Source organism: Trachemys scripta, chromosome 10, assembly GCF_013100865.1.
Source record: "Trachemys scripta elegans isolate TJP31775 chromosome 10, CAS_Tse_1.0, whole genome shotgun sequence".
Taxonomy (NCBI): domain Eukaryota; kingdom Metazoa; phylum Chordata; order Testudines; family Emydidae; genus Trachemys; species Trachemys scripta.
Genome location: NC_048307.1, coordinates 66,131,684 through 66,158,992, shown reverse-complemented (window position 1 = coordinate 66,158,992; position 27,309 = coordinate 66,131,684). Strand labels below are relative to the sequence as shown.

Sequence of the window (27,309 nt, the reverse complement as noted above, 5' to 3'; positions counted from 1 at the left end):
AGCAACACTATTGTTAAGTTTGAATCAGGATTTCCATTTTAAAACAGTCTACAAAATGCCTGTGTTTTCAGTTAGAGAATCAGATCCAAATGCTGATTGTATTTTATGAACTACTTGAATTGTCTATGGCAGTTTATGGTGAAAAAAATGTTAGTTATGTGGGTTTTTTTTAAAGAACGTACCATGTGACTAATTTTTCTTTAGATTCCTTTTTTAAAATGCTCTAGAACGGTTTGAGATATGAAAGTAAATATATCATTCTTTGCAATGAGTAGACTGGATGAATGGTTGTTAAAAATTGCAATCCACTTTATATAAACAATTTTTGAAGATTAAAACATGACTTTCTGAATGTCAACGTTGATACAATGTTATCAATCAAAGGCAACATTGTTATTAATGACAAAGGAGCATAGAAGTTACATTAAACAATGTCACTGAAGACAAACAATAATAATAATAATTTAGGATTATGTCAACACATTGTCAGAGACTGTCACACACAGCCTTAATAGTGACCTCATACTCTCTTGTAACAGCAGAACACCACATCTCACGGTCACATAGGCTATTCAGTGGGAAAGTTGCTATGCTTTAATATTGCTAAGATCACCATTAAGATTCTTTGTCACAAAACAAATTGGGTAAATTTAGAGCTGGTATTGCTTTTGGTATGTGCTGACATTTAAGTCAGTGCCTCCAAGTATATTTACGGCATTGTAGGTGATATGAAGATGGCAAAGAATGGTTTGCTCTTTACTCCTTAGTTCTGTGCTTTCAAAGATCTGGGTGGGGTGTGTCTTGAGGTAACCTTGCCTTTCATTAAACAACTATTTTGTGTGTTAACATACTTAGTTTAGATACGAACTAATTATGATTAAGGCTCAGTATGTCCCGGAGGTTGCAGAAGTAATGGAATCCATGATTTCCAGGGACCTCAGTGACATTGGTGCCTCAAAGCAGCCCAGCCATGGGACCTCCCCCAGCCCTGCAGGGTGGCAGGGGATCTCTGGCAGCTCTCCAGCTCCCATGGGGGAATCCCCCAGAATGCCCTAGTTGCTGCCGGCGGGGGATCCCCCAGAGAACCCCCATCTCCCACAGGTGGCAGGTGATGCCCCGGAGCTCCCCACCTGCCAGCGGCAGAGGACCTCACAGATCCCAGCCTGGGTCAGGGGTCCCTCCCAGCCAATGGGCAGGGGTGGGAGCCGCACCTCCCTGCTGCTGCATGCAGGGGGGCAGGGTGCTGGACCGCCTCCCTCCCTGTTTCATTGGGGCTGTTTTTAGTAAAAGTCAGGGACAGGTTGCGGCTTCCGTGAATTTTTATTCATTGCCCGTGACCTATCCCTGACTTTTACTAAAAATATCCATAACAAAATTGTAGCCTTAATTATGATTGTTAAATGTTTTTAATGTGCTCAAACAAAAACTACAGTATGAAGTGGATTTTGGGAAGACAGTTTGATCAGAACCACACACTACATTGCCCATGGTACTGTAGGGGCATGTGAAACAGTTAGAGTACTAATAAGACTTTATAATAAGGACTCAAAAAGCTAAATAGGATCTGAAACAGGTGGTAGACAAAAGGTTTGGAACAGATAAGTAAACAAATGTTTGGGGGAGAGGGCAAGAGTTTGCCACATCCCTCTCTTTTTGACCCCATAGGTCATCTCCCATTTGCTGACCATATCTTTTAAAAATATATATATATATATATATATATTTATCACTAGTTCTTTCAGCAGCTGAAGAGAAATGAAAGAAAAAAACTTGAGAAAACAAATCTGGAGCAAGAACCAAAGAGCTTGAAGAGAATATACTTTCCCTTAGAAGGGAAATGGAGCTAAAGAAAGGAGTCCTTGCATCTGTTAAAGCAGAGATGGCAAAGGCCTGTGCTCACTGGAACACACAAAAGCAAGAAGAAATCCTCCAACTACAGGAACTACAGTGCAATCTTAGATGGTTACAGAAATAAAATTAAAGAGGTGCTTGCAACAGCCAAGGAAGATCTTATGAAGCAGAAAAATGAATTGCTTATTCAGAAAGAGGCACAACTAAATGAGAACTGGCAGCTAGGGAAACTAAGAGACTCTGGGAGGAAATTCACCAATCCGAGGAAAAGATTCTGATTGAACTTGAGTTCCTGTTAGGAGAAGAAATCCATGACGAATTAGTCAAGAGCACAAATAATAAGCACACTTGGCAGTACAAATGGTCGAGTAGTGCCTTCAATTAAACTACCAATACAAGGAAAAGCTAAAGGCTCCCTTACAGAAGGCTTAATAAATAAGTGGAAAAAAGAGGATTACAGGTATAGCTTTGGTGACATTTTAAATATTTAAGCCAGACAAATTCGAATTAGAAATAAGCACATTTTTAAGAGTGTGATTAGCCATTGGAACAAACTCCCAAGGGAAGTGGTGGATTCTCCACCTCTTGATGCCTTGGTATCAAGACTGGAGACCTTTCTGGAAGAGATACTTTAGTTAAACTCAAGTTATTCGGCTCAACACAGAGGTAATTGGGTGAAATTCTATGAACTGTATTACCCAGGTGGTTAGACTAGCTGATCAAATGGTCCCTTCTAGCATTCAAATCTAAAAATAAAATGATGAATGCACATCTTCAACCTGAGACTGGTGACTCCTATACTTCTCTCCAGGAAAAGGAATAGCTTTTCACAACTTTCTACAGCCACATTCAGGAGTGGATCTAGTGCCCCTATTAACCAAACATGGAAGAGAACCCACTTTCCTCTCCACTTCTGGAAAAAAAAAAAATTAAAAATCTTTTTTAGGACACAGGCAAAAGCAGGATTCCTGCACTGCAGATGAATGGACCAGACTACAGGTAAGATGGCTCTTTGCACTTTTATCACCACAGTTGTACTTGCTACTCATGGCAAACTCTCTATTCCCTTCAGATACCAGAGGTGCCTCAACTTAAGGCGGTGAGATGGCCTTGTGTTCAGAAAACTGGGATGCATCTCCTTTTACTCCTGTATCTGGAAACCTTTTAGGATGCTGCTAGACCAAGTTTAAGCCTGGCTTTTCCCCTCACTCCAGATAGGGGCCATTCCAGTTTTAAGAAATAGGTCCAGAATTAGCCCTTAACTAATTAGCCCTTAGCCCCTGACCCTTATTTTAGTTAACAGCATGGTCAGTGCTGCTAACTCCACTTGAAAGGATTAAATACTTGTTATCTTTCATTTGGCAATGCAAAGCTCTTCTTTTGGTTGGAAGCTGGAAAATCTATTGGAGACCATGATACTTTTTCAGTGGGTTGAGGAGCCTCTTTTTTTGCCAGTCTCCAACTTAAATAATGGATTTAAATCTTTTTTGGAGAAAGCCAAGTTTCAGCCAGAACAGGTCTGAAACAGTGGTTACACTAACCTTCTGCATGGCCCCACACCAGGTTATCAGAGCAATGCCAATAGACTTTAAATAATGTGGACCCTAGATGTGTCCCATATTTGTAAGAGTGATTTCTGTTGGTTTAAGAATTAGTGTAGCCTTATAGCAAAGTTAATTTTGAAAAAAAAAAAAAATCTGAACCCAATTTTCTGGAGAGTCAATGTTCCAGATTTTAAATATTGCCTGTACATTGATTTCATCTGACAACTAAAAATTAATTTACTTTTGGAATAGCTTCTTAACTCCCATTGTTTAAAATAAAGTGAGGTACCCAAAGTTACATTTGGAAAATGTTTTTAACCTTATGAAAGTATTTTCCAAAAGTAACGAAGACCAGCTTATATAAGCTTTTATCTGACCTCTACTGTTTAAATAAAAAAACATGTTTTCAGGGAAATGTCTTGGAAGAAAAAAACAGATTTTCTCCTCTGTTTGATTCTTGTAAAACATTAGGTCACTGAGTTCACTTTTTGTATGTGTTTAAAATGGGTGAAAGTTTTTTCTTCTCAAACTATTATACACTGTTTAAAAAGCGTTTCTTTGACTTTCATAAAGTTAAAGCAATCTTTGTTTTAGAAACACAAGTACGGATGAAAATGTCAAAAAGACCATCAAAATTCATACCAGAGGAAATAGCATTAATCATTGTGAAAAGCCAAATAACCTCTCTCAATAACAATAAAAACAAATGACTAAGAAATCTGTTGTTCCAATAGCTGAGAGATGACTTGCTGTAAGAGAAATACACACAAACTTGCTTTTCACTTTAGCAGCTGCACCATCACATTTGAAATGCTGTTTATCATTCTGACGTTGACTCCGTGCCTCTTATGAACAGTCTTATTTTAATTCATGCATACTAACTAAATCTTTCTACTCCTAGGGCCAAATGGTCAGTCCTGGCCTTCACTTTTGTGTATGTATACAGAGTGATTTCCATGTGCAAAAAAAATAAATCTTTTTCATGCCTACCTGAAGAAGTGAAATTGGGTGGACACGTAAAACTGGAGACTAGCTAGAAGCTGTCTGAAAAAGTGGCTCTTTAGTTTGTATTTTAACGCTCTATTTATTGTGATTAATTCAATACTTTGGTACACTTAAAACAAAAGTAAAACAACAATTAATTGGTTTGATGGCCCCAAACAAAATTCTATACAAGTTTAAAAACATAAATTTTTAATGCCTTTTTCACAGTGCTGTTTACTTGCCCTTGGATACTAAGGCTCCCCTTTGGGAGGGGAGAGGAGGACTGATGCAGATGGAAAATTAGCCAGGTTTACCGAGGAAAAAAAAAAAGATACAACTAAAACAAACTCACAGATTTCTGAAAAAGTTTAACTATTATGATTTTTCGTGTCTCTTTTACAAGATTTGTGACTCCCGCACCAACATAGGACAAAGATAGAAATATCTAGCCAGTTTAGGCCTGGTCTACACTTAAAAATTTTACCAGCATCTGCTCAGCATCACGCCACCTAAGTAGCTTTGTGAATCTAGGCCTATATTTTTATCTGTATTACTAAATCATTTTTCCAGCTTTATTTAAAACTAACAAAGTTTATAATTTGTTTTCCATTCAGTCAACTCTTTTAATTTTTTTCCCCCTGATGAAATATTGTCCTAATATTTCAGTAAGCAATTGTGATATCAACAGCATGAAGTCAGCCTGATTGGTTAGAGCACATTCCTACACAGTAATCAGCTGAACTACATTTTACTACGTTTTAGAAAAGAGATTCCACGTTGACATATTAACTCATCTTTACAATCCTGAGATCTTACTATTTCCAATATGAGGTCTTAATTCTCCATTCCTTGCCTCAGGCACATTGTGATTTACCCAAGGTGAGGACTGCAGGGTCAGACTCACAAAGTAGGCCCTAACTGGCAACCCTTAAGGAATATGCATCCCCATTGAAACAAGTAGTGATTAAAATTATGCATCAATTGTGTACAGAACCAGATCCTGCTCTTGCATTTGGAGCAGCATTACAGACAACTCCAGAGTGTAATACATTGTTTTATTATTGAACTCTCAAATGTCATTTAGACAAAAAATTGTATTGCTACACTTTAATTATGATGAAGAAAAACAAACATGGTGCTATTTACAGACAAATAGATGTCTTGGCTTATTCTTTTCCTGCAGAATTCTTGGCGTTTTTTATCAGCGTGTACATAAATGAAAAGAAAAAAAGCAGGTTGTCATATTGTCCTTTGTAGCTCTCTTTTAAAACCTCCTGGTGATAATCCACAAGAAAATAATAAATTGCTTCAATTGTAGAAAGATACGTATCTGGCTTTCCTTTCTGGTGACGCCAAAAGCAAGTTTTTCTTGTTTTCAACTCAATTTGTAGTAACCCTGCCAAGAAAAAGGGGACAAATGTTAGGCATTGTGGCTTAACAAACAGAGCTCTAGACTGGGACTTGAGAGACTTGGGTTCTGTTACCGGCTCGGCCATTCGCCTGCTGGGTGACCTTGGGTAAGTATCTGTGCCTCTGTTTCCCCCATTTATAAAGTGAGGGTAATGGTGAAAAGGGCTAGATAAGAGCTAGGTATTTATTATATATTTAGGCTTGGCAGAATTCAATTTTTTTTTAAATAATTTTTATGGATAATATTGGTTTGTTTTTAAGCATTCTTTCAATTTTTAATCAATTAAAATTTTTACAGTTCTAAAAAAGTATTTAAAACCCAGAATTTTAAGCATTTTTATTTATTTAAATTTTCACAATTACAGGAAATCATGTGCAGAGTCAGACAATTATTTACTGACAGCAGACATTAAGATTCAAAAAGTTAAAACTTTATAACAGTTAAACACAAATTGTCAACATCACACATGAAAATATACAAAGTAAATAGCCTTAAATCAAACTCTAGGTTCTCAAGCACCATTTTTCTTACTCCGCTTATTTGTAAGGGCAGGTCTACCCTAACCCCCCAATTCGAACTAAGGTACGCAACTTCAGCTACGTGAATAACATAGCTGAAGTTTGAAGTACCTTAGTTCGAACTTACCTCGGTCCAGACGCGGCAGGCAGGCTCCCCCGTCAACTTCGCGATACTCCTCTCGCCGAGCTGGAGTACCGCAGTCGACGGCGAGCACTTCCGGGTTCGACTTATCTCGTCCAGACAAGACGCGATAAGTCGAACCCAGAAGTTCGATTTGCTTGCCGCCGAACTACTGGGTAGTGTAGACCTACCCTAAGTTTCAATTATTTTTAAGGATATGATTCAGTCATGGAGGTCCTGGATTCCGTGACTTTCTGGAACCTCTGTGACTTCTTCTGGGGCAGGGCTGGAGCAGCTGTCAAACCTGGGGCTCCCGGAGCAGTGGCCACTGGAATAGCTGACTGATGGCCATACCCGAGTCTGCCCGAGCAATGGCTGGGGTTGGGTCAGCCCATGCCACAGGAGCAGCGGCAGGACCGGAGCAGCTGCAAGCCCCAGCAGCGTTCGGTTTGTCCCCGCACTCTAGAGTATTTTTAGTAAAAGTCAGGGACAGATGAATTTTTGTTTATTGCCCAGGACCTGTCCCTGACTTTATTGAAAATATCCATGAGAGAATCTTAACCTTAATTATCATCATCGATGGAAATTTTCCCCTAGGTTTGTGTGGGTACTGTGAAATCAACATTTATCAATAAAAATCGAATCCTGCCAATCTTATATGTAACATCACAAAGATACACATAGTTGTCAGCTACTGTGGGGTTTGTTGTTTTTGCTTTTTAATGTTAGCAATAATTCCCCCCATCCTCACCCAACTCAGAAAAGGTCAGTTTCATAAATATTTCTACTTGAGGCCCAGATCCTGCAATTTGATCTTCGTGATAGATCTTTTATCTACACAATATCATTGACTCCATGAGTCTCCATATAGGCTTAAGGCCTGCCCACATAGATCAAGTTGCAGCAATAGGACCTTAAGCACCAATCCTGCAAAGACTCAAGCCCATGCCTAACTTTATGACGGGGCTAAGGGCCTTAGAGTGGAAGGTATAGTTCCTCAGGGATTTGATTTTGAGATGTCTGGAATGGCTATAACAGATCACTTAGGAAAGAAAATTATTGAAGGCAGGGTATGCAACGATTTGGTGACAATAAATGTAAGTTTACTATCTGCTATTTTCCTTTGTTTTTTTTATTTTATTGACATTAATGTGTCTAGAGAAGTAGTAGTAGCCTTAATATATATTCACATCATCTGTTTTTAAGCAGAGCTCATTCAGTGGAGCTGAAATCAGTGGAGTTTTCCTTAAAACCTAATGGCATGATATGCCCATATTACATGAATACCTTATAATGTTATATTTACAAAATTGGATAAAAGTAAATAAATTATGCTGATTTCGATCATGCAATGATTCAAAAGCCATTGAAGGCCCTGATGCTGCAAGGTCTTCACTACTGAACCCTAAATAATCCTATTGAAGTGCAATCCCATATTAGCCTAAAAAACCCCATTGAAATCACGTCAACTACTCTGAAATTTCTTTACAAATGCATAATAAGTCAATGGGATCAATCAGGTAAGCAAGTACTACAGTGCATAATAAATGTTTGCAAGATCAGGCTCTGAACTATAAGTATCTTCTTAAATGTTGTTAAAATTAAGATGCAAAATCTGTATCTTGAGATAGTTTAACATCAGTAATTACAACATGGTCTGAGAATTGCTTGGAAATTACAGACAGAGAAGTTTGGTCCATCTCCATATGGCCCTATTTCAGGAGCCCAAACTGGCCTGTAGCCCAGCACTTACAATGTTGTACTTTTTATATAGCTTCAAACAACATTTAACTGTTTCTGGAGCAATCACAAGGTGAGTCTTGCTATTTATTTCACAACTAAGAACATGTTCCTTGAATATTAATACAGTTTCCTTTTCGAAGTACACTATGTCATAACAGGCATTAAACAGTGTGTAAACTGGTAATGAAAAAGGTGTCTAAACTGAGGAGAATAAAAATGATACAGGCTAATCAATTCCCTTTAATTTTAATTTTCATAACACTGGTTTATCTCCTACATAAAGTTTCAATGACCTCTTAACAGAGGAGTACCCAATAAACCAAAAGAATGAAGGTGAAATTCTGGCTCAATTGAAGTCAATAGCAAAAATCCCAATGACTTCAGTAGAGTCAGGGTTTCACCTTACGCGTGGCGAACTAAAATTTAGGGAAGATTCCTCTAATACAAAGTTCCCACTACTTAACATTTGGGGGCAGGGAAAGGGAAGTAAGATGTTAAATAACAGTCAGATCACTGACCCCAGTGAGAATACAGGCACAGGATCAATTAACTTCAACACAGAGTATTTAAGAGTTTCAGAACAAAAGATTTAGAAGAGGTTAAGTGTTACTGTTTACTGAGCATATTTCCATCATCTCTGTACTGTATCTATACAGCCAAAGGCAATATTTTATTACAAACACTAGTTGTTCTTATGAGTAACTTAGACTATCCAGGAAGTCAACATTGCGACTTTTTTCATGTTTAGTATCCACATATTTTAAGCTCAAATAATAAAATAAATGTTTGTGCCAATCTGGGATTTAGGCAGGATGGAAGTGTAGACATTTAGAAAACACAAGTATGGAGAATAAACAAATTTTGTCCATACAAAAGCTATTTTCTCTCACACGCACTTTATTTGGCTGACGGTCACCTTACAGAGTTTCGTTCTTATGCTCCCATTCTTTTTCTATGTGCTTTTATCATCGCCACAAGCAACCATACTTCTTCACAATTACATCAAGACCTGCGATGATAGATACGAAAACCTGCACAAGCTCCCATTCTAATAGACTTTAATGACTGTATTGGGAATGAAGGCATATTTAGGCTTGAAAGAAGCCTGCTGTGAATGAGTCTGTTCCAAGGGTCGGCAACCTTCGGTTTGCTGTTCCCGGCCATTGGGAGCTGTGGGGGGATGTGCCTGCAGACGGTCAACGTAAACAAAATGTCACGCTGCCCGCCAGCGGATTACCCTGATGGGCCGCGTGCCGAAGGTTGCCGACCCCGGTCTGTTCTAACCACATTTAACAGGATAAGCAAAAGTAGAACTGCATATGTGTAAGAAATTGCAAAGTAATTATGTTTATGACCAAAAAAAAAAACCAACAACCTAAAAAAATAGAAAAATACAGTTTTAAAGTAACACTAAGGTTGTAGTGTTGGGGAGGAGAGTTAACATGAAAATGAGAGACTAATATATATGTGTAAGAAGAGAGAAGTTTGTACAACAAAGGGAAGTGCTGGAGGTGACTGTGATGAAATCATGCTGATGAACTTCCCATTTATGAGTAACTGATCACCACTTGCTGCGTGTTTTGCCTTGATAAAGATTAGTGAGACCCATCCACTGAGTATGCGACTTGAACATGCTTGACTCTAAGCACGTGCTGAAGGGTTCTGCTGAATCCCCGTGTCGGATATAGAGTCATAGACTTTAAGGTCAGAAGGGACCATCATGATAGTCTAGTCTGACCTCCTACACAACAGGCCACAGAATCTCACCCACCCACTCCTGTAATAAACCCCTAACCTATGTCTGAGCTACTGAAGTCCTCAAATCAAGGTTTAAAAACTTCAAGGTGCAGAGAATCCTCAAGCAAGTGAGCCGTGCCCCACACTGCAGAGGAAGGCAAAAAACTCCCAGGGCCTCTGCCAATCTGCCCTGGAGGAAAATTCCTTCCCAACCCCAAATATGGCCATTAGCTAAACCCTGAGCATGTGAGCAAGACTCACCAACCAGACACCCAGGAAAGAATTCTCTGTAGTAACTCAGATCCCATCCCCATCTAACATCCCATCACAGGCCTTGGGCATATTTACCGCTAATAATCAAAGATCAATTAATTGCCAAAATTAGGCTATCCCATCATACCATCCCCTCCATAAACTTATCAAGCTTAGTCTTGAAGCCAGATATGTCTTTTATCCCCACTGCTCCCCTTGGAAGGCTGTTCTAGAACTTCACTCCTCTGCTGGTTAGAAACCTTCATCTAATTTCAAGTCTAAACTTCCTGATGGCCAGTTTATATTTGTTCTTGTGTCCACATTGGTACTGAGCTTAAATAATTCCTCTCCTTCCCTGGTATTTATCCCTCTGATATATTTATAGAGAGCAATCATATCTCCCCCTCAGCCTTCTTTTGGTTAGGCTAAACAAGCCAAGCTCTTCGAGTCTCCTTTCATAAGACAGGTTTTCCATTCCTCAGATCATCCTAGTAGCCCTTGTCTGTACCTGTTCCAGTTTGAATTCATCCTTGTTAAACATGGGAGACCAGAACTGCACACAGTATTCCAGATGAGGTCTCACCAGTGCCTTGTATAACGGTACTAACACCTCCTTATCTCTACTGGAAATACTTTGCCTGATGCATCCCAAGACCGCATTAGATTTTTTCACGGCCATATCACATTGGTGGCTCATAGTCATCCTGTGATCAACCAATACTCTGAGGCCCTTCTCCTCCATTGTTACTTCCAATTGATGCGTCTCCAGCTTATAACAAAAATTCTTGTTATTAATCCCTAAATGCATGACCTTGCACTTTTCACTATTAAATTTCATCCTATTACTATTACTCCAGTTTACAAGGTCATCCAGATCTTCCTGTATGATATCCCGGTCCTTCTCTGTTTTGGCAATACCTCCTAGTTTTATGTCTTCCGCAAACTTTATTAGCACACTCCCACTTTTTGTGCCATGGTCAGTAATAAAAAGATTAAATAAGATTGGTCCCAAAACCGATCCCTGAGGAACTCCACTAGTAACCTCCCTCCAGCCTGACAGTTCACCTTTCAGTATGACCCATTGTAGTCTCCTCTTTAACCAGTTCCTTATCCACTTTTCAATTTTCATATTGATCCCCATCTTTTCCAATTTAATGATTCCCCATGTGGAATTGTATCAAAAGCCTTAATGAAATTGAGGTAAATTAGATCCACTGCATTTCCTTTGTCTAAAAGATCTGTTACCTTCTCAAAGAAGGAGATCAGGTTGGTTTGGCACAATCTACCTTTTGTAAAACCATGTTGTATTTTGTCCCAATTACCATTGACCTCAATGTCCTTAACTACTTTCTCCTTCAAAATGTTTTCCAAGACCTTGCATACTACAGATGTCAAACTAACAGGCCTATAGTTATCCGGATAGGAAAAATAGGAACTATGTTAGCAATTCTCCGGTCATCAGTACAACCCCCGAGTTTACAGATTCATTAAAAATTCTTGCTAATGGGCTTGCAACTTCATGTGCCAGTTCCTTTAATATTCTTGGATGAAGATTATCTGGGCCCCCCAATTTAGTCCCATTAAGCTGTTCAAGTTTGGCTTGTACCTCAGTTGTGGTAATATCTATCTCCATATACTCATTCCCATTTGTCATCCTGCCATTATCCCTAGGCTCCTCATTAGCCTTATTAAAGACTGAGGCAAAGTATTTGTTTAGATATTGGGCCATGCCTAGATTATCCTTAGCCTCCATTCCATCCTCAGTGTTTAGCAGTCCCACCTCTTCTTTCTTTGTTTTCTTCTTATTTATATGGCTATAGAACCTTTTACTATTGGTTTTAATTCCCTATGCAAGGTCCAACTCTACATGGCTTTTGGCCTCTCTCACTTTATCCCTACATGTTCTGACCTCCATAAGGTAGCTTTCCTTGCTGATCCCTCCCATCTTTCACTCATTGTAAGCTTTCTGCTTTTTCTTAATCACCTCTCTGAGATGCTTGCTCATCCAGCTTGGTCTACAACTCCTGCCTATGAATTTTTTCCACTTTCTTGGGATGCAGGCTCCTGATAGTTTCTGCAACTTTGACTTGAAGTAATTCCAGGCCTCCTCCGCCTTTAGATCCGCAAGTTCTTCAGTCCAATCCACTTCCTTAACTAATTTCCTTATTTTTTTTAAAGTTAGCCCTTTTTAAATCAAAAAGCCCTGGTCAGATTTGTTTTTGTTTATCCTTCCATTTAGCTTAAACTGAATTAGCTCATGATCGCTCGAATGAAGGTTGTCCCCTACAACCATTTCTTCTATGAGGTCTTCATTACTCACCAAAACCAAATCTAAAATGGCATCCCCTTCTTGTTGGTTCAGCAACTACTCGGTGAAGGAATCCATCAGCTATCGCATCCAGGAAAATCTGAGCCCTATTATTATTACTAGCACTTGTCCTCCAGTCTATATCTGAGAAGTTAAAGTCTCCCATGATCACACAATTCCCATTAGTATTTACTTCATTAAAAAGGTCTCTATCCATATCCAAATCAGATCCCGGTGGTCTATAGCACACCCCAAGCACTATCCCAGGGGAGGCTCTAGTAGCTTTCTTCCCCAATGTGATTTTTGCCCAGACAGACTCTGTCTTATCCATTCCATTACTTCTTATTTCTTTACAGTCTACCTCATCATTGATATACAATGCTATTCCACCACTTTTGCCTTTATTTCTTTCTTAAACAGCACATACCCTTCAATACCTGTACTCCAGTCATGACTACTATTCCACCATGTTTCTGTTATCTTTATAGTATCTGGTTTCACTTCCTGCACCAGTAACTCTAGTGCCTCCATTTTGTTACGTAGGCTCCTTGCATTGGTGTACAAACATCTTCATTTCTGCTGTTTGGCTTCGCTCACATTCTTTACCCGATTAGGCACTGACATTCTACCGGCAGTATCACATATTAGACTGGTATCTATACTACCCTTCCTCCTTATGTCCATTCTCCTACCCACGGCTGTATCCTTTCTTACTTTGTTTTCTTCCCTCTCAATGTTAAAATCCGGTATGGAGATTACCTGGACATCTCCCAAACACCTCCCCCAAATTTCTAGTTTAAAGCTCTCTTAATCGGTTGTGTCAGCCTCCATCTTAGAAGTCTATTTCCCTCCCTACTCAGGTGAAGTCCATCCCGAGAGAACAGTCCTCTGTCCATGAATGCCTCCCAGTGGCCATACATCCCAAAGCCCTCCTTATAGCACCACTGCCTGAGCCATCTATTGATCATCATAATCTTGTCACACCTTTGTTGCCCTTCTAGGAACAGGCAGAATCCCACTGAAGATCACCTGAGCCTCGGTTATTATTAATTATTATTATTATTATTATTGTGCAGGGGATTCAGAGCTCCACTAGTTTCAGCTCACTGGAATTTCCTTACAGTTCTTGAATTGGTTGCCCCTCATGTAGAAGTGGCAAGGGGTTCAGCCCCCTCTCTAAATCTGCAGATTCTCAATATCTCTGTAGATCTTGGGGAATTTAGCAAAAGCAAAGGGAAGCCACGTATTGGTCCCTTGCCTCTGTGTTGCTAGGGCTCTCCTACCAACTGCTGTCCCTTGAATCACCTTTGGTGTCCAAATCATAAAGGAAAAAGATTTGTACATTACTGTAGGCGGAGTCTACAGGAATTTATGAAGTTGTTCCCCCTCTCCTGGGGTTTTTTTGGGGGAGGGGGAACAGGGGCAGGAAATCGTTGCAGACCTGCACCCTCCTCACAAAATGCCTCCAGAGCAGTGGTGGGCAACCTGCAGCCCATCAGAGTAATCCGCTGGCAAGCCACGAGACAGTGTTTACAGTGACTGTCCGCAGGCACGGCCACCTGCAGCTCCCAGTGGCCGCGGTTCGCCATTCCTGGCCAATGGGAGCTGCGGGAAGCGGCGCGAGCCACGGGGACGTGCTGGTTACTGCTTCTCACAGCTCCCATTGGTCGTGCCTGTGGCCACTGGGAGCTGCAGGTGGCCATGCCTGCGTGTGGCCCGCAGGTTGCCCACCACTGCTCCAGAGGATGGGATAAAGGGGCAACACTTTCACATTCCACTAGCCTCCATGTGCAGTTACAGGCTATCATTTACTTGCAAAAGTAGAAGGGAGCATAGATGCTTTAAAAACTGAAGCAGATGCATGGCATATATTTGCACAAGAGAATATGTAAACTAATAAAAGAAATTTGACTAAGGCCACAGAAAAAGTACCTAAGCAATCTTCTACTTTAACAGCCATACAAATGCTGCCAATATGCTGCATTACCTCCAGGAAAGTAATCATTAATACTAAATGTAACAGTTCACTTTTCAGATCCAGTGATCATTGATTTCTAATGAAGTAATCTATCAATCCTAACCAAGCATTAGCAACTTTCAAATATTTCCTGTCTGTAATGCAATTGGGTTTGGTTTGGTTTTCTAAAGATATATTACACCACTTTCCTAATGAGATTTAGAAATACTTAATTTTGTCCAAGTCTCCTAGGTTGTCTATTTCCGAGGCTAATTGATGTCCCATATTGCTTTCACTTGTAAGTGCAATTAGCTAGATTTACTGAAATATATAAACGCAGGCTTACAAAATACAGACTTTATTTTACATTTTCTTGGCACACTTCATTAATGGTTCTCTCCAGTATTTTCTTTTAAGTGAACAAATACTGTAGTAACTTATTTTTTGGAAACAGAAGAATGACAGTGATTGTGTAACTCTGATGTGTGCTGTTGAAGCGCATACAGACAGATGTGAATGCCATCAATTTTCCTGTGAGAAAAATTATACAACCAACCCACAAAAGAACTTCTATCAAATCCATATTGTAGGAAGTGGGGGTGAAATTCATGCCTTTAAGGCAGTACACCTATTCAGCTAGTCTTATTTGAGGTATAGTGGGGGGAAGTGAGGGAGACATCAGTGGGGTGGACACAAAAGAAGGAGTCTCTGCTAATAAAGGCATTTGGTTCCATGCTGGCTCTGCATAAAGTACAATTCACTTTTTAGTCCTTTTAGTCATCTCTATGTAGTCACTAGATGAACTGGTAAGATGAGATGGACTCAAATGCCAACAATATGGGGATCATACACAGCTCTACTTATCCCTCACCATGTACAACTGTACCACCACCACAACCAAGATGAAAGAAGAGTTAGTTGAAACTGAACAAGATGGAGGTTATCAAATTCGTCTGCCACTTTCTACATTAGCTTCCTATAGAATGTCAATTCAAATTCATGGTCTCAGTCCTTAATTTCAAGGTGCTGTTCCAGAATGAAAACTGTGGTCAACCACTCTACTCATCAGACACCATGGAATTTTCTATCACAACAGCAAAGCTCATCTGTGTAGGAGACAAAGCTTTGTCAAGAACCACCCGAGACTATGGAAGGAACTCCCACAGGAACTAAGGACCAGAACAAATCTCACCACCTTCTGCTTCAAGTACAGGCGCACTTCTTTGACTTACTTTCTCTAATATAAACACAGTGTGTACATATTAAAAAAAACAAAACACTAACCTGCAGAGACAGCTCTGCTCCTAGAGAGAGGAGAAGAGAGAACGAACCACACATAACACATGTTAATCACATCACTTAATGGACTACTGGAAGGCACTCAGGTACTTTGGTGACAAGGACGGTATAAGAGCCTGCCTAGACTTAGAATGGTGGTGTGGAGTAGAGAATTTGGGGTTATATAACCTGGGGAAGGGTCCACTGGGTCAACACTTAAGTACATGAAATCCTTACATTATTATTATTTGTATTACTATAGTGCCTAGGAGCTCTAGTCATGGACCAGGAGCCCATGATGGTGATCACTGTACAAACAGAACAAGATAACTGTAAGCCCCTTAGGGCAGAGACTAAGTATAACACAAGACAATGGACACAGATAGATGGGGGAGTTCAAGTAAACAACAAGATAGTATTGGCCAGCAAGCTAAGCAGTGATCTCTGCCCACCAGCAGCCTAACAATTTGAGCTGTTTGTCGGCATCATGGAAAAGGAGTTTTGAAGATTAATTTGAAGATGGAAACGAGATAAGTCTGTGGATGTTTATAAGGAGCTTCCTTCCCCCAAGCATGTGGGGCAGCATGGGAGAAAGTACAAAAGTGTTTATTTGAAAATTTAACAATTGGGTGATGGAGGCTGGCATCATGGGCCAACTGGAGGCAAGCATCGACTGCTCACTGGCAAATGAGAGGTGATAGGTAGGTGGGGATGAACTGTGAAGTGCCTGGAAAGTAAATACAAGCATCTTACGTTTGATGCAATAGAGAATGGGGACTCAGTGGAGAGATTCCAAGAGAGGGGTGATGTGGTCAAAGTGATGGGCTAGGAAAGTGATCTTTGCAGCAGTATTCTAAATGGACATAAGTGTGGTAAGATTGCATTTGTCAAGGCCAGAGAAAAGAATGTTACAGTAATCAAGATGATAAGAGCTTGGAGGAGAGTTTTAGCTGTGTGGATGGATAAGAATGGTCATATCTTAGAGATGTTATACCAAAAGATTCTGCGAGATTTAGGTTTAGCCTTGATTTGAGGAGCCAGAGAAAGGTGCAAGTCAAATATGTGCATGCTGGTTATAGGCACGAGTAACAGACGGACTGGTGGTGTCCACAGTGATTAAAAGGCAGAAGCTACTATTCTGTCCCATAGGCTGAAATAGGTACAAGGAAGGGCTATGCTGCAGTCCGATGACTTGGCCCTGAGGAAGGAATGGGGGGTGGGGAGGGGAGATTTTCTTTCCTTAGTCATGAGCAAGACACCCATATAAATTCCAAGTTCCTTAGCTGCATGTTGGTTTTCTGAATTTCATCCTTTGTGAACAAGATTTTTAAGTACCTTAAATTTAAATCAGTTCACATTTACATCATGCAATAAAGCAATACAACACTGTAGTGTATATCAATTTATTTGATAAATGGAATTTTGATGTTAAATATATTTTGTAATAGGATTTTTATTGGCTAATAAATTATGCTCATATGCAGTATTTTTTAAATGAGCTAACTGGGCAGCGAAGCAGCATTCATCTTCCATGCAGGAATTCTGTATGCCCACTCCATAGGCTGGTAGAAATTAAGTTGAAAAATACATACTTGCTAATACACTTGCCAGCTAATACACAGAGTAGAAATGAAGGAAATGTGCCTTCCAACCTAAGGGCTTGCTCTTGCTCTCGTGAAGTCAGTTTTCAAACTGCCATTGATTTCAATGGGACCAGGATTAAGCCCTACATAGCACAAGTATAAAACTGCCAAATTGTTGTTACACATTTTAATTCTCTGTGGAATGCTGAAATATGTCATCCTTCTAATCAATATAACACAATGAAGGCTGTGCAGAACTACAAGTACATTGTGCTAATTCATAATAAAAGAAGCAATACTTGTATTAAGTTTTCCACTGATGACATTATCGATACTGTCAGGAAGAACCAGGTTCTGTGTGTAACACAACATGTTCAGATAATTGACAAAATGAAAAACAAAACAAAAAACAAAAAACAATTTTAAGTCATATAATTGAACCCCGGATGTATGTTCAGATCTATTTTCATGTATGTATTTTGACCCTGCTCATCACTATGGTATCCAATCAGGTCTTTTGCATTTAGGAAAGAAATACGTATATTTCATTTAGCCACTTTACTGTAGCTGTAACATCCCCTTTTATTTATTTACTTATTTACCTTGAAGTCGCTCATCAGTGATTATTTTGTTGGTTTGATTCCAAGTACTGTCAATAAATATTACTTTCTTCAGTACAGTGTCTTCACTCCTGCTGTTTGATTTGTATTCACTTAGGTTTTGATCTTCTTTTGTTTCTATTTTTGCTTTCTTGAGAAATGGCTCTGCTGAAGAATCATCATCATTGCCACAACTAACATTTTTCTCAACATTTTTTTCCAGATGGAGAATAATATCTTTTACCGAAATTGAGTTAGAACCAGGAAAGATAAGTGCAATCTAAAATGAAAACAAATACAGAGGTCCAAGTGCCATTCTGATAGAAAATTATGTTAAAGTTTCTGGTAAAGTTTCAAGAACTTGTCTATTAAAAAAGAAACTACCTATTCCTTACAGCAATCCACACACACAAATAAAATAAAATAAAATAAAAAAAATCAAACCATTTAAATCCATACAAGATGAAAGTGAACTTCTCTTTGAAAATGTATTTCAAATGCCCCAAAGGGTGAGTAGAGAGACAGGGGAAAAGAAAAACTAAATTAAGGCAAGGGATTTGTTTAAATTAGTTATTTGCAGGGGTTTCATTAAATATGTACAGGCTTGGAAGGATTAGCTTTTTAACAGTAAATGTCAGTAAACATCAATTTCACAATACATATCCAAACAGACTAAAAAAATGTTTCCATCAACAATAAATTTAAATATACAGATAGGAAAAGATAGAAAAATGCTGCTTGAGAACTTATTACAGGCTGTCATTAAATAATTATTGTTTGATGTACCCATAGTTTCCTGCAACTGAAAACGTAACATCGATAAAAAAAACGACAAATTGCTTAAAACCCAAAATTTCATGCAACTGTGAAAAGGTAAATCACTAAAAATAAAATGTTTAACGATATCCATCAAAATTATTTAAAAAAAAATTGAAATCTGCCAAGCCTACATGTATACTATTTCTATACATGTTAAACAACGTATCCTACCAAGCCAATATTTTCTGTGCAAGAAGGTACTATGAAAATGTTTACACTAATCTATTTCTCTATGCCAGTGTGCAATCTTATATTGTGAAGATGGCCAAATTCCATTTTAAATTATGGTCTATGGGCCAGAGTATAAATGTAGAACTACTTGTTACCCTCAATTAATTCATAAATTTTAAGGCCAGAGTGATGATTAGATCATCTTGTTTGACCTCTAATCTACAGCAGAACTCCCACAGATGTCAATGGTATTTCACACAAAACAATATGGCCTATATGCAATAATTAAACCTCCTTATTACATTCAGCATCCTAATGGGAAATTATGACCATTTTTAGGATCAGCAGTATTTCCCTCCCCTCCCCCCCAAGTCTTTCCCATCCTCCTTCCTCTGTTTCTCTCCCTCTTCTCTGTTCTTTCCTTGACATTTCCTTCCCTGCAGCAAATACCAATTCCCACACCCATGAACTTCATTCACTCCCTTCCCTTCCCCATTTGTTAATGCTGACATTACAAATGTTAGGTTTCAGAATTCTCATTGCAGTGAAATTAATTGAGGACTGGGAGCTCATTCCTCACAGTCATTATTTCAGGCTCTGGGCTGACTCAAGAGGACAACATGCATCAATTACATTTGGTAGGTTTTCCTTGCACCAGGAAATACTAGAAACTTATTTTTTACAAAATAAAAGCTTAGATTCTGCAGAAGTTGAATATGCCAAGCAGGCCACATAACTCCATCAAGCAGGGCAATACAGCCAGTGGGCTTGGTGTTTGACACTTCTGCTCTATGCAGCAAGTAAAATACTCGCTACAAAGCACAATAAACCAAATCCTCTCTCTCCTCTGTAGGTGCAGAGGATTGTGGACACAACAGAATCAATGTGTTTAGACTGCACGTGAAGGCAAATTTCCAAGAGCCTGGCAGGATGTCCACATCCCTATGCACTGCAGAGATGTGCTCTGGGTGGGGTGGAATGAATTCATGGAGGGATAGTGGCAGAGTAGTTGGATCTGCACTCCCCCTGCAAGGAGAAGTACAATATCAGCAGCAGTTGGGAGATGAAGGCACATGAACATTTCCCCAGCACACAGCCCTGTTATAGAATCTCTTACTTCATGTCTTTTTTCTTCATAGTCTGGAATGCAAGGATATGTATAAATGGTAACATCTTCAGGTGCTAGGAGTTTAGCATGTACAGCAGTGCTTTTGCCATCAGTTTCATTTGGATGTTTAATTATGTCAATCTTCAAAGGAAGCTACAACAAAAAAATGGCAGACATATAAATAAATTTGGCTGTATGTCTAGGAAATCCCCAGACAGAAACTTTTTAAAATATATAGTAAATTCATAACGTTTCCTAAAAATGTTTTGATTTAAATATTAAGAATATGAAAGTTCCTAATTTCAACTAAACTGTTTAATGCAAAATAGGGAAAGAAAACAATCAGAGTAAAATACACAGGAAATAGCACTCACTGCTTTTAATAATAATAAGCAATTTAACTATTATGCGTACACACTTGACACTCTAATGTTGCTAAAGTAAAGCTCTATTGATACTTTTGTTATCAATTTTAATTTTCAGTCATTAATGACAAAAGAAGTTCTGCATTTAAAATTTAAAAGCCTTATGCTCCCAATCCTGAACACCTATTTGTATTAGATATTCAACCCATTGAAATTAATACAAAACTCTTTGATTTCAAGGAGAACAGGGTCAAGCACAGTGGGTAAAATTTTCAGAAGCACCTAACTGACTTATGAGACAAAGTCCAATTTTCAATAGGCCTTTGGCACTTAAGCACCAAAGTGACTTTTGTAAATGGGACCTTGGCACGTCTGAAAGCTTTATTCACTATCTCAGCTGGAAAACAATATATTTTAAGAAAATAGTTAACTGACTTAGTTATACAACTATGAGCAGTTCTTTATTTTTTTTTTTTTTAGTTCACATTTTGGGTCATATTCAGCCCTGGTTTAAATGGATGCAGCTCCATAGCATTTGTTTATATAACCTCCCCACTATAGACTCAGATTCCTAGGCCAGAAGTGGCCATTGTGATTGTCTAGTCTGACCTCCTGTATAACACAAGCCATAGAACTTCCCCAAAATAATTCCTAGAGTGTATCTCATCTTGATTTCAAAATGCTTATGCCACTGGCACTTACAATTTGGAGAACCCTGGTGAGAATGGTTTAAGAAAGAGTTTAAAGAATTAGCCCTAACCTGAATTGCTCAATTTCATAACTTTACACATGAGGAGTCCCATTGACTTCAATGGGACTCCTTGTATATGTAAAATTGAGCATATGCATAAATGTTTGCAGAACTGAAACCTTAACTATCAATTTCCTTACATCTGGTTCCTTAAACCAGACTGCTAAACCTCCTTTATCATAATTTATTCATCTATCATGACCACTGTGTTAAAGCTGACCTAGAAAAAGCAAACATTGGCAATGTATTCACACACACGCACTAACAGATAATAGGCACAATAAACATGTTGTGTTTCACTAACCTTCACAACTGGAATTTCTTTGGTAGGCACAATTTCAACTGGAACATAACATGAATAACAATAAAACATCCTTGAACTACCACATCTTGGGCACTTTGATCTCCCACTCTTTTGGGCCTTTTCAAGAACTTCCCAGGATGCTAACTGTAAATTCTGAAGTGGGTTATCTTGAAGTGATGAAGTAGTCTGTTGTGAATTTTTCAAACATTCAAAATTTCTTTTTAATTTCTGATGGCTTTCTTGGTTCAAAAATGTAGATGAATTTAAAGACATCTTTACTTTAAATAGACCATATGCTGTATCTGCTAAAGAAAAATACATTGTATCTGATGTACTATAAATAGACTAATTTCTAAAAAAGTAATCATCATATGGTCATCCTATTGAACTAACACATACTTGTTATTACTTATCACAGCAGAAATCGACTAGATCAGATCAAATTAATCCCAGAGAGGGTTTTTTTTGTTTGTTTGTTTTTTAAAACACCCTGAGGCTCCTATCAGGAGCCAGACTCCTCTGTGCTAGGTGCTATACAAACAGATTAAAAGGTGGTCCTTGACTTAAAGAACTCGAAGACTCAGGCCTTGACCATGCAAACATGCACAATTTTACTCAGATGAGTTGTCTCACTCACTTTACTCATGTGAGTAAAGTTACAAACATGCAGATTTGTAAATTCAAGCTGTAAACTTTCCAATTTTGCAAACACTTTGGCCCCAAACCTGCTAACTGACTTCAGTATGTGCTTAACTTTACTTACATGAGTAGTCCCATTAATTTGCAGTAGGAGTAAGTGTTTGCTGGGCCAGCTCCAGGGTTTTGGCCACCCCAAGCAGCCAAAAAAAAAAAAAGTCGTGATCGGCGGCAATTCGGCTGGAGGTCCTTCACTCCGAGCTGGAGTGAGGGACTGTCCGCCGAATTGCTGCCGAATAGCTGGATGTGCCGCCCCTCTCCAGAGTGGCTGCCCCAAGCACCTGCTTGCCAGGCTGGTGCCTGGAGCCGGCCCTGAGTGTTTGCAAAGATAAGTAGACAGGTTTAGGTCCCAACCCTGCAATTGTTGGAACAGATCCCTGTGCCTACACCAGGGGTCGGCAACGTTCGGCACGCAGCTCGCCATTGGCCTGGGACGGCGAACCATGGCCAGTGGGGGCCGCGATCGGCCGAACCTGCCGCGTCAGCAGGTAAATAAAACTGGCCCGGCCCGCCAGGGTGCTTACCCTGGCGAGCTGCGTGCCGAACGTTGCCAACCCCTGGCCTACACAAAGCCCCACTGATATGCATAGGATTCTGAAAGGGCACAGTGGTTTTCCAGAATGCAGTAAGGTGCAGGTTTGGAGTCATCAACAAAAATGTTAGGCCAAAATTTTCAAACTTGAATGCCTAAAGTTGAGCTCCTAAATTAAAAATCAGCCACTTGTTTACTTTAAATAACTTTAGTCATCCAAAGTCTCAACATTTTCACATTAGCTTCTGTAAATGTGTTGGGGGGTTTTTTGTTGGTAGCTTAAAAAATATATATATATATTATATATATGTCTCCAAGCAGTGATAAAGATATTAATTAAAGCATTTTTTGGTTAAACTTAACGGTTCTATTTTAAGTAAAGGAACAAAATATTAATGCAAGAACTGTAGACTGTTCATCTGAGATGTCAAAATAACATAGAATACTGGAGCCCCTTACACCACATAAAAGGGCTGGCACAAAAGAGCCCTAAAAGCCTGGTATTCAACTGGGAGAGAATTCCCCCAGGGCAGGCACATCCTAATACTACACCTAAGAACCCAGTGTAAGTGACATGCCAGGAGTTGCACCACACAACGCTATAATATTTAGGGTAGCCTAGACCAGTGGTTCTCAAAGCCGGTCCGCCGCTTGTTCAGGGAAAGCCCCTGGCGGGCCGGGCCGGTTTGTTTACCTACCGTGTCCGCAGGTTCAGCCGATCGCGGCTCCCACTGGTCGCGGTTCACTGCTCCAGGCCAATGGGGGCTGCTGGAAGCGGTGCGGTCCGAGGGATGTGCTGGCTGCCCTTCCCACAGCCCCCATTGGCCTGGAGCAGTGAACCGCGACCAGTGGGAGCCGCGATCGGCCGAACCTGCGCATACGGTAGGTAAACAAACTGGCCCGGCCCGCCAGGGGCTTTCCCTGAACAAGTGGTGGACTGGCTTTGAGAACCACTGGCCTAGACAGACTTCAAGAACTATTTAAGTTACGCCACGGGCTTCTCCAGCTCCCTGGAACAATCCAAGAACAAGAGGGTGCAGAGTTCGCTTATAGTCACCTAGTCTCTTCTCCCAACCCCCACTGTGCTTTCTGTGCTGTGCCTCCTAGTTTCTTATGATACACTTACGATGTGATGCAACACAATAGATTAAAAAAAAATGCAAGACAACATGATGCAAAATAAACAAAACTGTGTGATACTTCTCTCCAATGTAAATATAAAATACACCCCAGGGAAAGAGTCACCATTTTCTGCTAAAATGAAACACCCATACAGGTCACGAAAAAAAAACCAAATTATGAGGCTTTAAAGGAAATTAACACCGCTCCCTGCCACACACACCCTTTTTACAATCCAAGTTTGCGCTGAATTGAATCTTGAAAAGAATCAGGGGGAAGAGGGTGGGGGGAGAATGAAATTGCCCTTGTGACAGTTGTCAAGCCTGGACTAAGGCCGCTAACCATACAGATTCTTCAAGGAGAAAAGAGGCCACGAGGCCCTTTGATTTGATATGCCTTCCCAGCCTGCAAACTGATTCTCTTCAATATAATGCCTTATGGCAGTGTGGTGTTCAATTATGAAGCCCCAAAGCATTTTCATCATTGACGCTGACAGGAGAAATGCTGCTGTTAGTGGAAAAGGCAAACCTCTGTGGTCTCAAAATAATAGCTACACAAAAGCTTAACTGAAAAACATACATGTAATATATTTTTGCAAGCACAACAGCAATACAGTTTTTACATCCTGTAAGATTGAGAGCTTGATTCAGACAGCAAATCAGTCATAATGATTCCATCTGCAGAGTAACCTCCTACCACAGCAGAGAAGTCTCGCTTATGTGGAGAGAGACTACCTCATCTGGATGAATTTTAAGGCATGTTAATAACTCTCTCTCACAAAGGAGAATTGCTCTGTAGGTTTCAGTGAAACACTGAAAACCATATTGGTCATTTTCAAAGTCACCCTCAATCAAGCTGTTCCAAAGTGACAGCCCTACTCACTAAATTCTGCCCTGGGTCCTGGGAATAGTGCACTGTTAGGACTCAATCCTGCAAAGTGGTGAGTCCCTCCTCAAAAATGCTGTGAATTCCCTCAACGTCTATTGAAACCAAATGTACATGAACAGGCCCTTTAGAAGCAACAACAAGGATTAGAGCACCATAAAAAAGGCAATACAAATGAAATGTTAAAAAGGATTGATGCCTTTGTGGTTTCGATTTAAACAGAAGGGTCTGTAAATCAGGGGTACTGGAAAATAATAAAAATTCTTTTGCCAAACATTATTAGACACCATAAAAACATACACTTTCTATTCACTATCTTCGCCTACTACCATTTTATAAGAGAGCTATTGCAAACACTATTTTGGGAGGAAAGTATGGTCCTTCACAGAAGCACGATTGCCCTGAGAATCTTAGGAGCATGCCTTCATGAACATCAGATGAGATTCCATTGCTCCCAAGCCTAGATATGATGGTCCTAAAGGCTCCACTTCAAACACTGAAATGACAGGGCAATGCACCGCACACCTGGATGGGCTGCTTTGTACAAGGGGCCCATCCAGTCATTGAAACTAGCATCTCCTCCTTGCCCATCCTACTCTGAGGAAGGGCTCCTTGTGAACAAAATCGGGCAGCTCTCTCATCCCCATCACACATCTAAATGTCCTCTACACACATCTAAATGGGGCAAACTCCCTCTCTTCGCTACTCCCTTACAGTCCTCCCTGTGGACATCAAAACAGAGTGACACTCCCCCCCCCCTTCAAAATGGGGTAACTGCCCACACAGGGAGCCGGGAAACATCAAAATGGGGCATCATCTGCCCACAGGACCCTCCCTGCAAACATCAGAGTGAGGGCAGGCAACGCCCTCCGCATGCCCTGTACAAGCACCAGCCCGCCCCTTTGATCCCTGCTCGAGTGGCGGGCGAGGAGGCGCTGCAGGTGCCCAGGCCCGGCCCCCACGGAGGGCAGACGTTTACCTGGAGGAACCGAACCCCGTCCTCCCCCCCGCGTGTCTGGATAATCACAAGAGACCCCCGCCCCTCAGCCACTCGCTCAGTTCCAGCCCTAAAGAAACACCTGCTGCTCCGAGTCCTACCTGGCGCACGGCAGCGCTCCCAGCTCGGGGCCTGGGTCCGGACTCTGGAACCGGAACCAAAGGACGCGGCCTCGGCCTGCCGGGGTGCGGGACACCGGAAGAAGGCACCCGGGGGAGCGCTTTTTAGGAGACGCTTAGTTGCTAGGGGGCCTTAGTAACGGTACACAGCAGCGAGAGCTGCTGCTGCTGGGGCAGGTACTGAGGATGCGCGGCACGGTGCGGGATTCCTGGGGGGTAGGAGGGGCTCCTCTCCCTTAATCTTCTGTCTATCGGCCCCACACAGACCGGGATTTGGGGTTTCATACAAGCCTTGGTTTGAACTGAAAGAAGAGGCGGGAGGAGGCGGGTTCGTCCCGTCCCCATTTCTGGGGATCCCTAGTAGGACAGTGCTGCACCCCGTCTCAGAAGTGGCCCTGGGTCCACGCAGAGGGTACAAGGGGGTCTTGGTCAGGGCCGGTGCCACCATTAAGGCAAACTAGGCAGTTGCCTAGGGTGCCAAGATTTGGGGGTGCCAAAAAGCGGTGCCCCCAATTTTTTTTACAGCATTACAACGCCCCCTCCCCGCGTGCGCGGTTGCCACTCCACTTCTTCCGCCTCCCAGGCTTGCAGCGCCAATCATTTGTTTGGCGCCGCAAGCCTGGGAGGGGAGGAGAATTAGAGCGGCGGCGTGCTCGGGGAGGAGGCAGAGCAGAGGTGAGCTGGGGTGGGGAGCTGCTGCACAGTTCCCCAGGCCGAGAAGGTGGGAAGCTGCCGCGGGGGTGCCTCAGGGCGGAGGGGGGGAGTTGCCGCAGGGCTGGGGGGCAGGGCGCAAGGTGGAAATTTCGCCTAGGGCTCGAAACTTCCTTGCACCAGCCCTGATCTTGGTTGTTCACAGCATGGCTTGTCTCCAGGGGGATATTTCCCCCATTGTGTCTCATGGTTAAGGAGGAAGGAAAAGTCGTTGAAACAGGCACTCAAGAGTACTGATGCGAAGCATGAAAATAAGAAAATAATCAACATATTTTAGGTTTTATTACAAAAAATAGTGTAGTGCTGCTGAAAGCTTAGTATGTTTCTCTGATAGCCCCAAAAGAGCATATTAAACTGGTACAATAAATATTTATCATATGTACTTGTTTGGTGTCACACAGATAGGGGGTCGAGGGTAAATAACATATAAAAAGACATTTGAAAAAATAAATAAAATCCCTCAGATACATTTTACATTCCTACAATATAAGATTTGACCCAAGCCACATGAAAGTGCTCTGTACATTTTAAATACCAGTAAACATTTTCTCCATTGTTGTTTACCATCTTTTTTCACTATGTTCAGCAGTCTTTTTGGGGGTGGTGCAAGATTCAGTGGTGGTAACATTACAGTTTGCTGCATTCACTGAAGATCAGGAGCTGGCTGTTTATAAGAAAAAGAAAGCTCTGTGTAGCTTATATCTTGATCATCAGCAGTAAAAGAAAGGGAAATTAAGATCTTGCTTCAGTCCCTCATTAACTGGAGTAAAACAAGATTCCTAAACCACCATGTTTCTCATTCATTATAACAACACTGAACAAATACTGTTGACAGAAAGGATTAGC

The 27,309-nt window shown here is 40.7% G+C and overlaps 1 protein-coding gene across 2 annotated transcripts; it reads right to left on the bottom strand.

Annotated features, from left to right (window-relative positions):
• Nucleotides 1-283: 283 nt before the first annotated feature.
• Nucleotides 284-25,817, bottom strand: DTWD1 (DTW domain containing 1). Of its 2 annotated transcripts, none has more exons than XM_034783541.1 (5): nucleotides 25,735-25,817; nucleotides 21,405-21,706; nucleotides 19,994-20,137; nucleotides 17,890-18,166; nucleotides 284-5,775 (listed from the first exon to the last, which is right to left on the bottom strand). In XM_034783541.1, the coding sequence occupies exons 2-5, from the start codon at nucleotides 21,675-21,677 to the stop codon at nucleotides 5,546-5,548; spliced, it is 924 nt and encodes a 307-aa protein (XP_034639432.1). In that variant the 5' UTR covers nucleotides 21,678-21,706; nucleotides 25,735-25,817; the 3' UTR covers nucleotides 284-5,545. The 2 variants fall into 2 exon arrangements, with proteins under 2 accessions (XP_034639432.1, XP_034639431.1); XM_034783540.1 differs by having other exon boundaries at nucleotides 21,405-21,709; nucleotides 25,735-25,810.
• Between the last annotated feature and the right edge of the window lie 1,492 nt (nucleotides 25,818-27,309).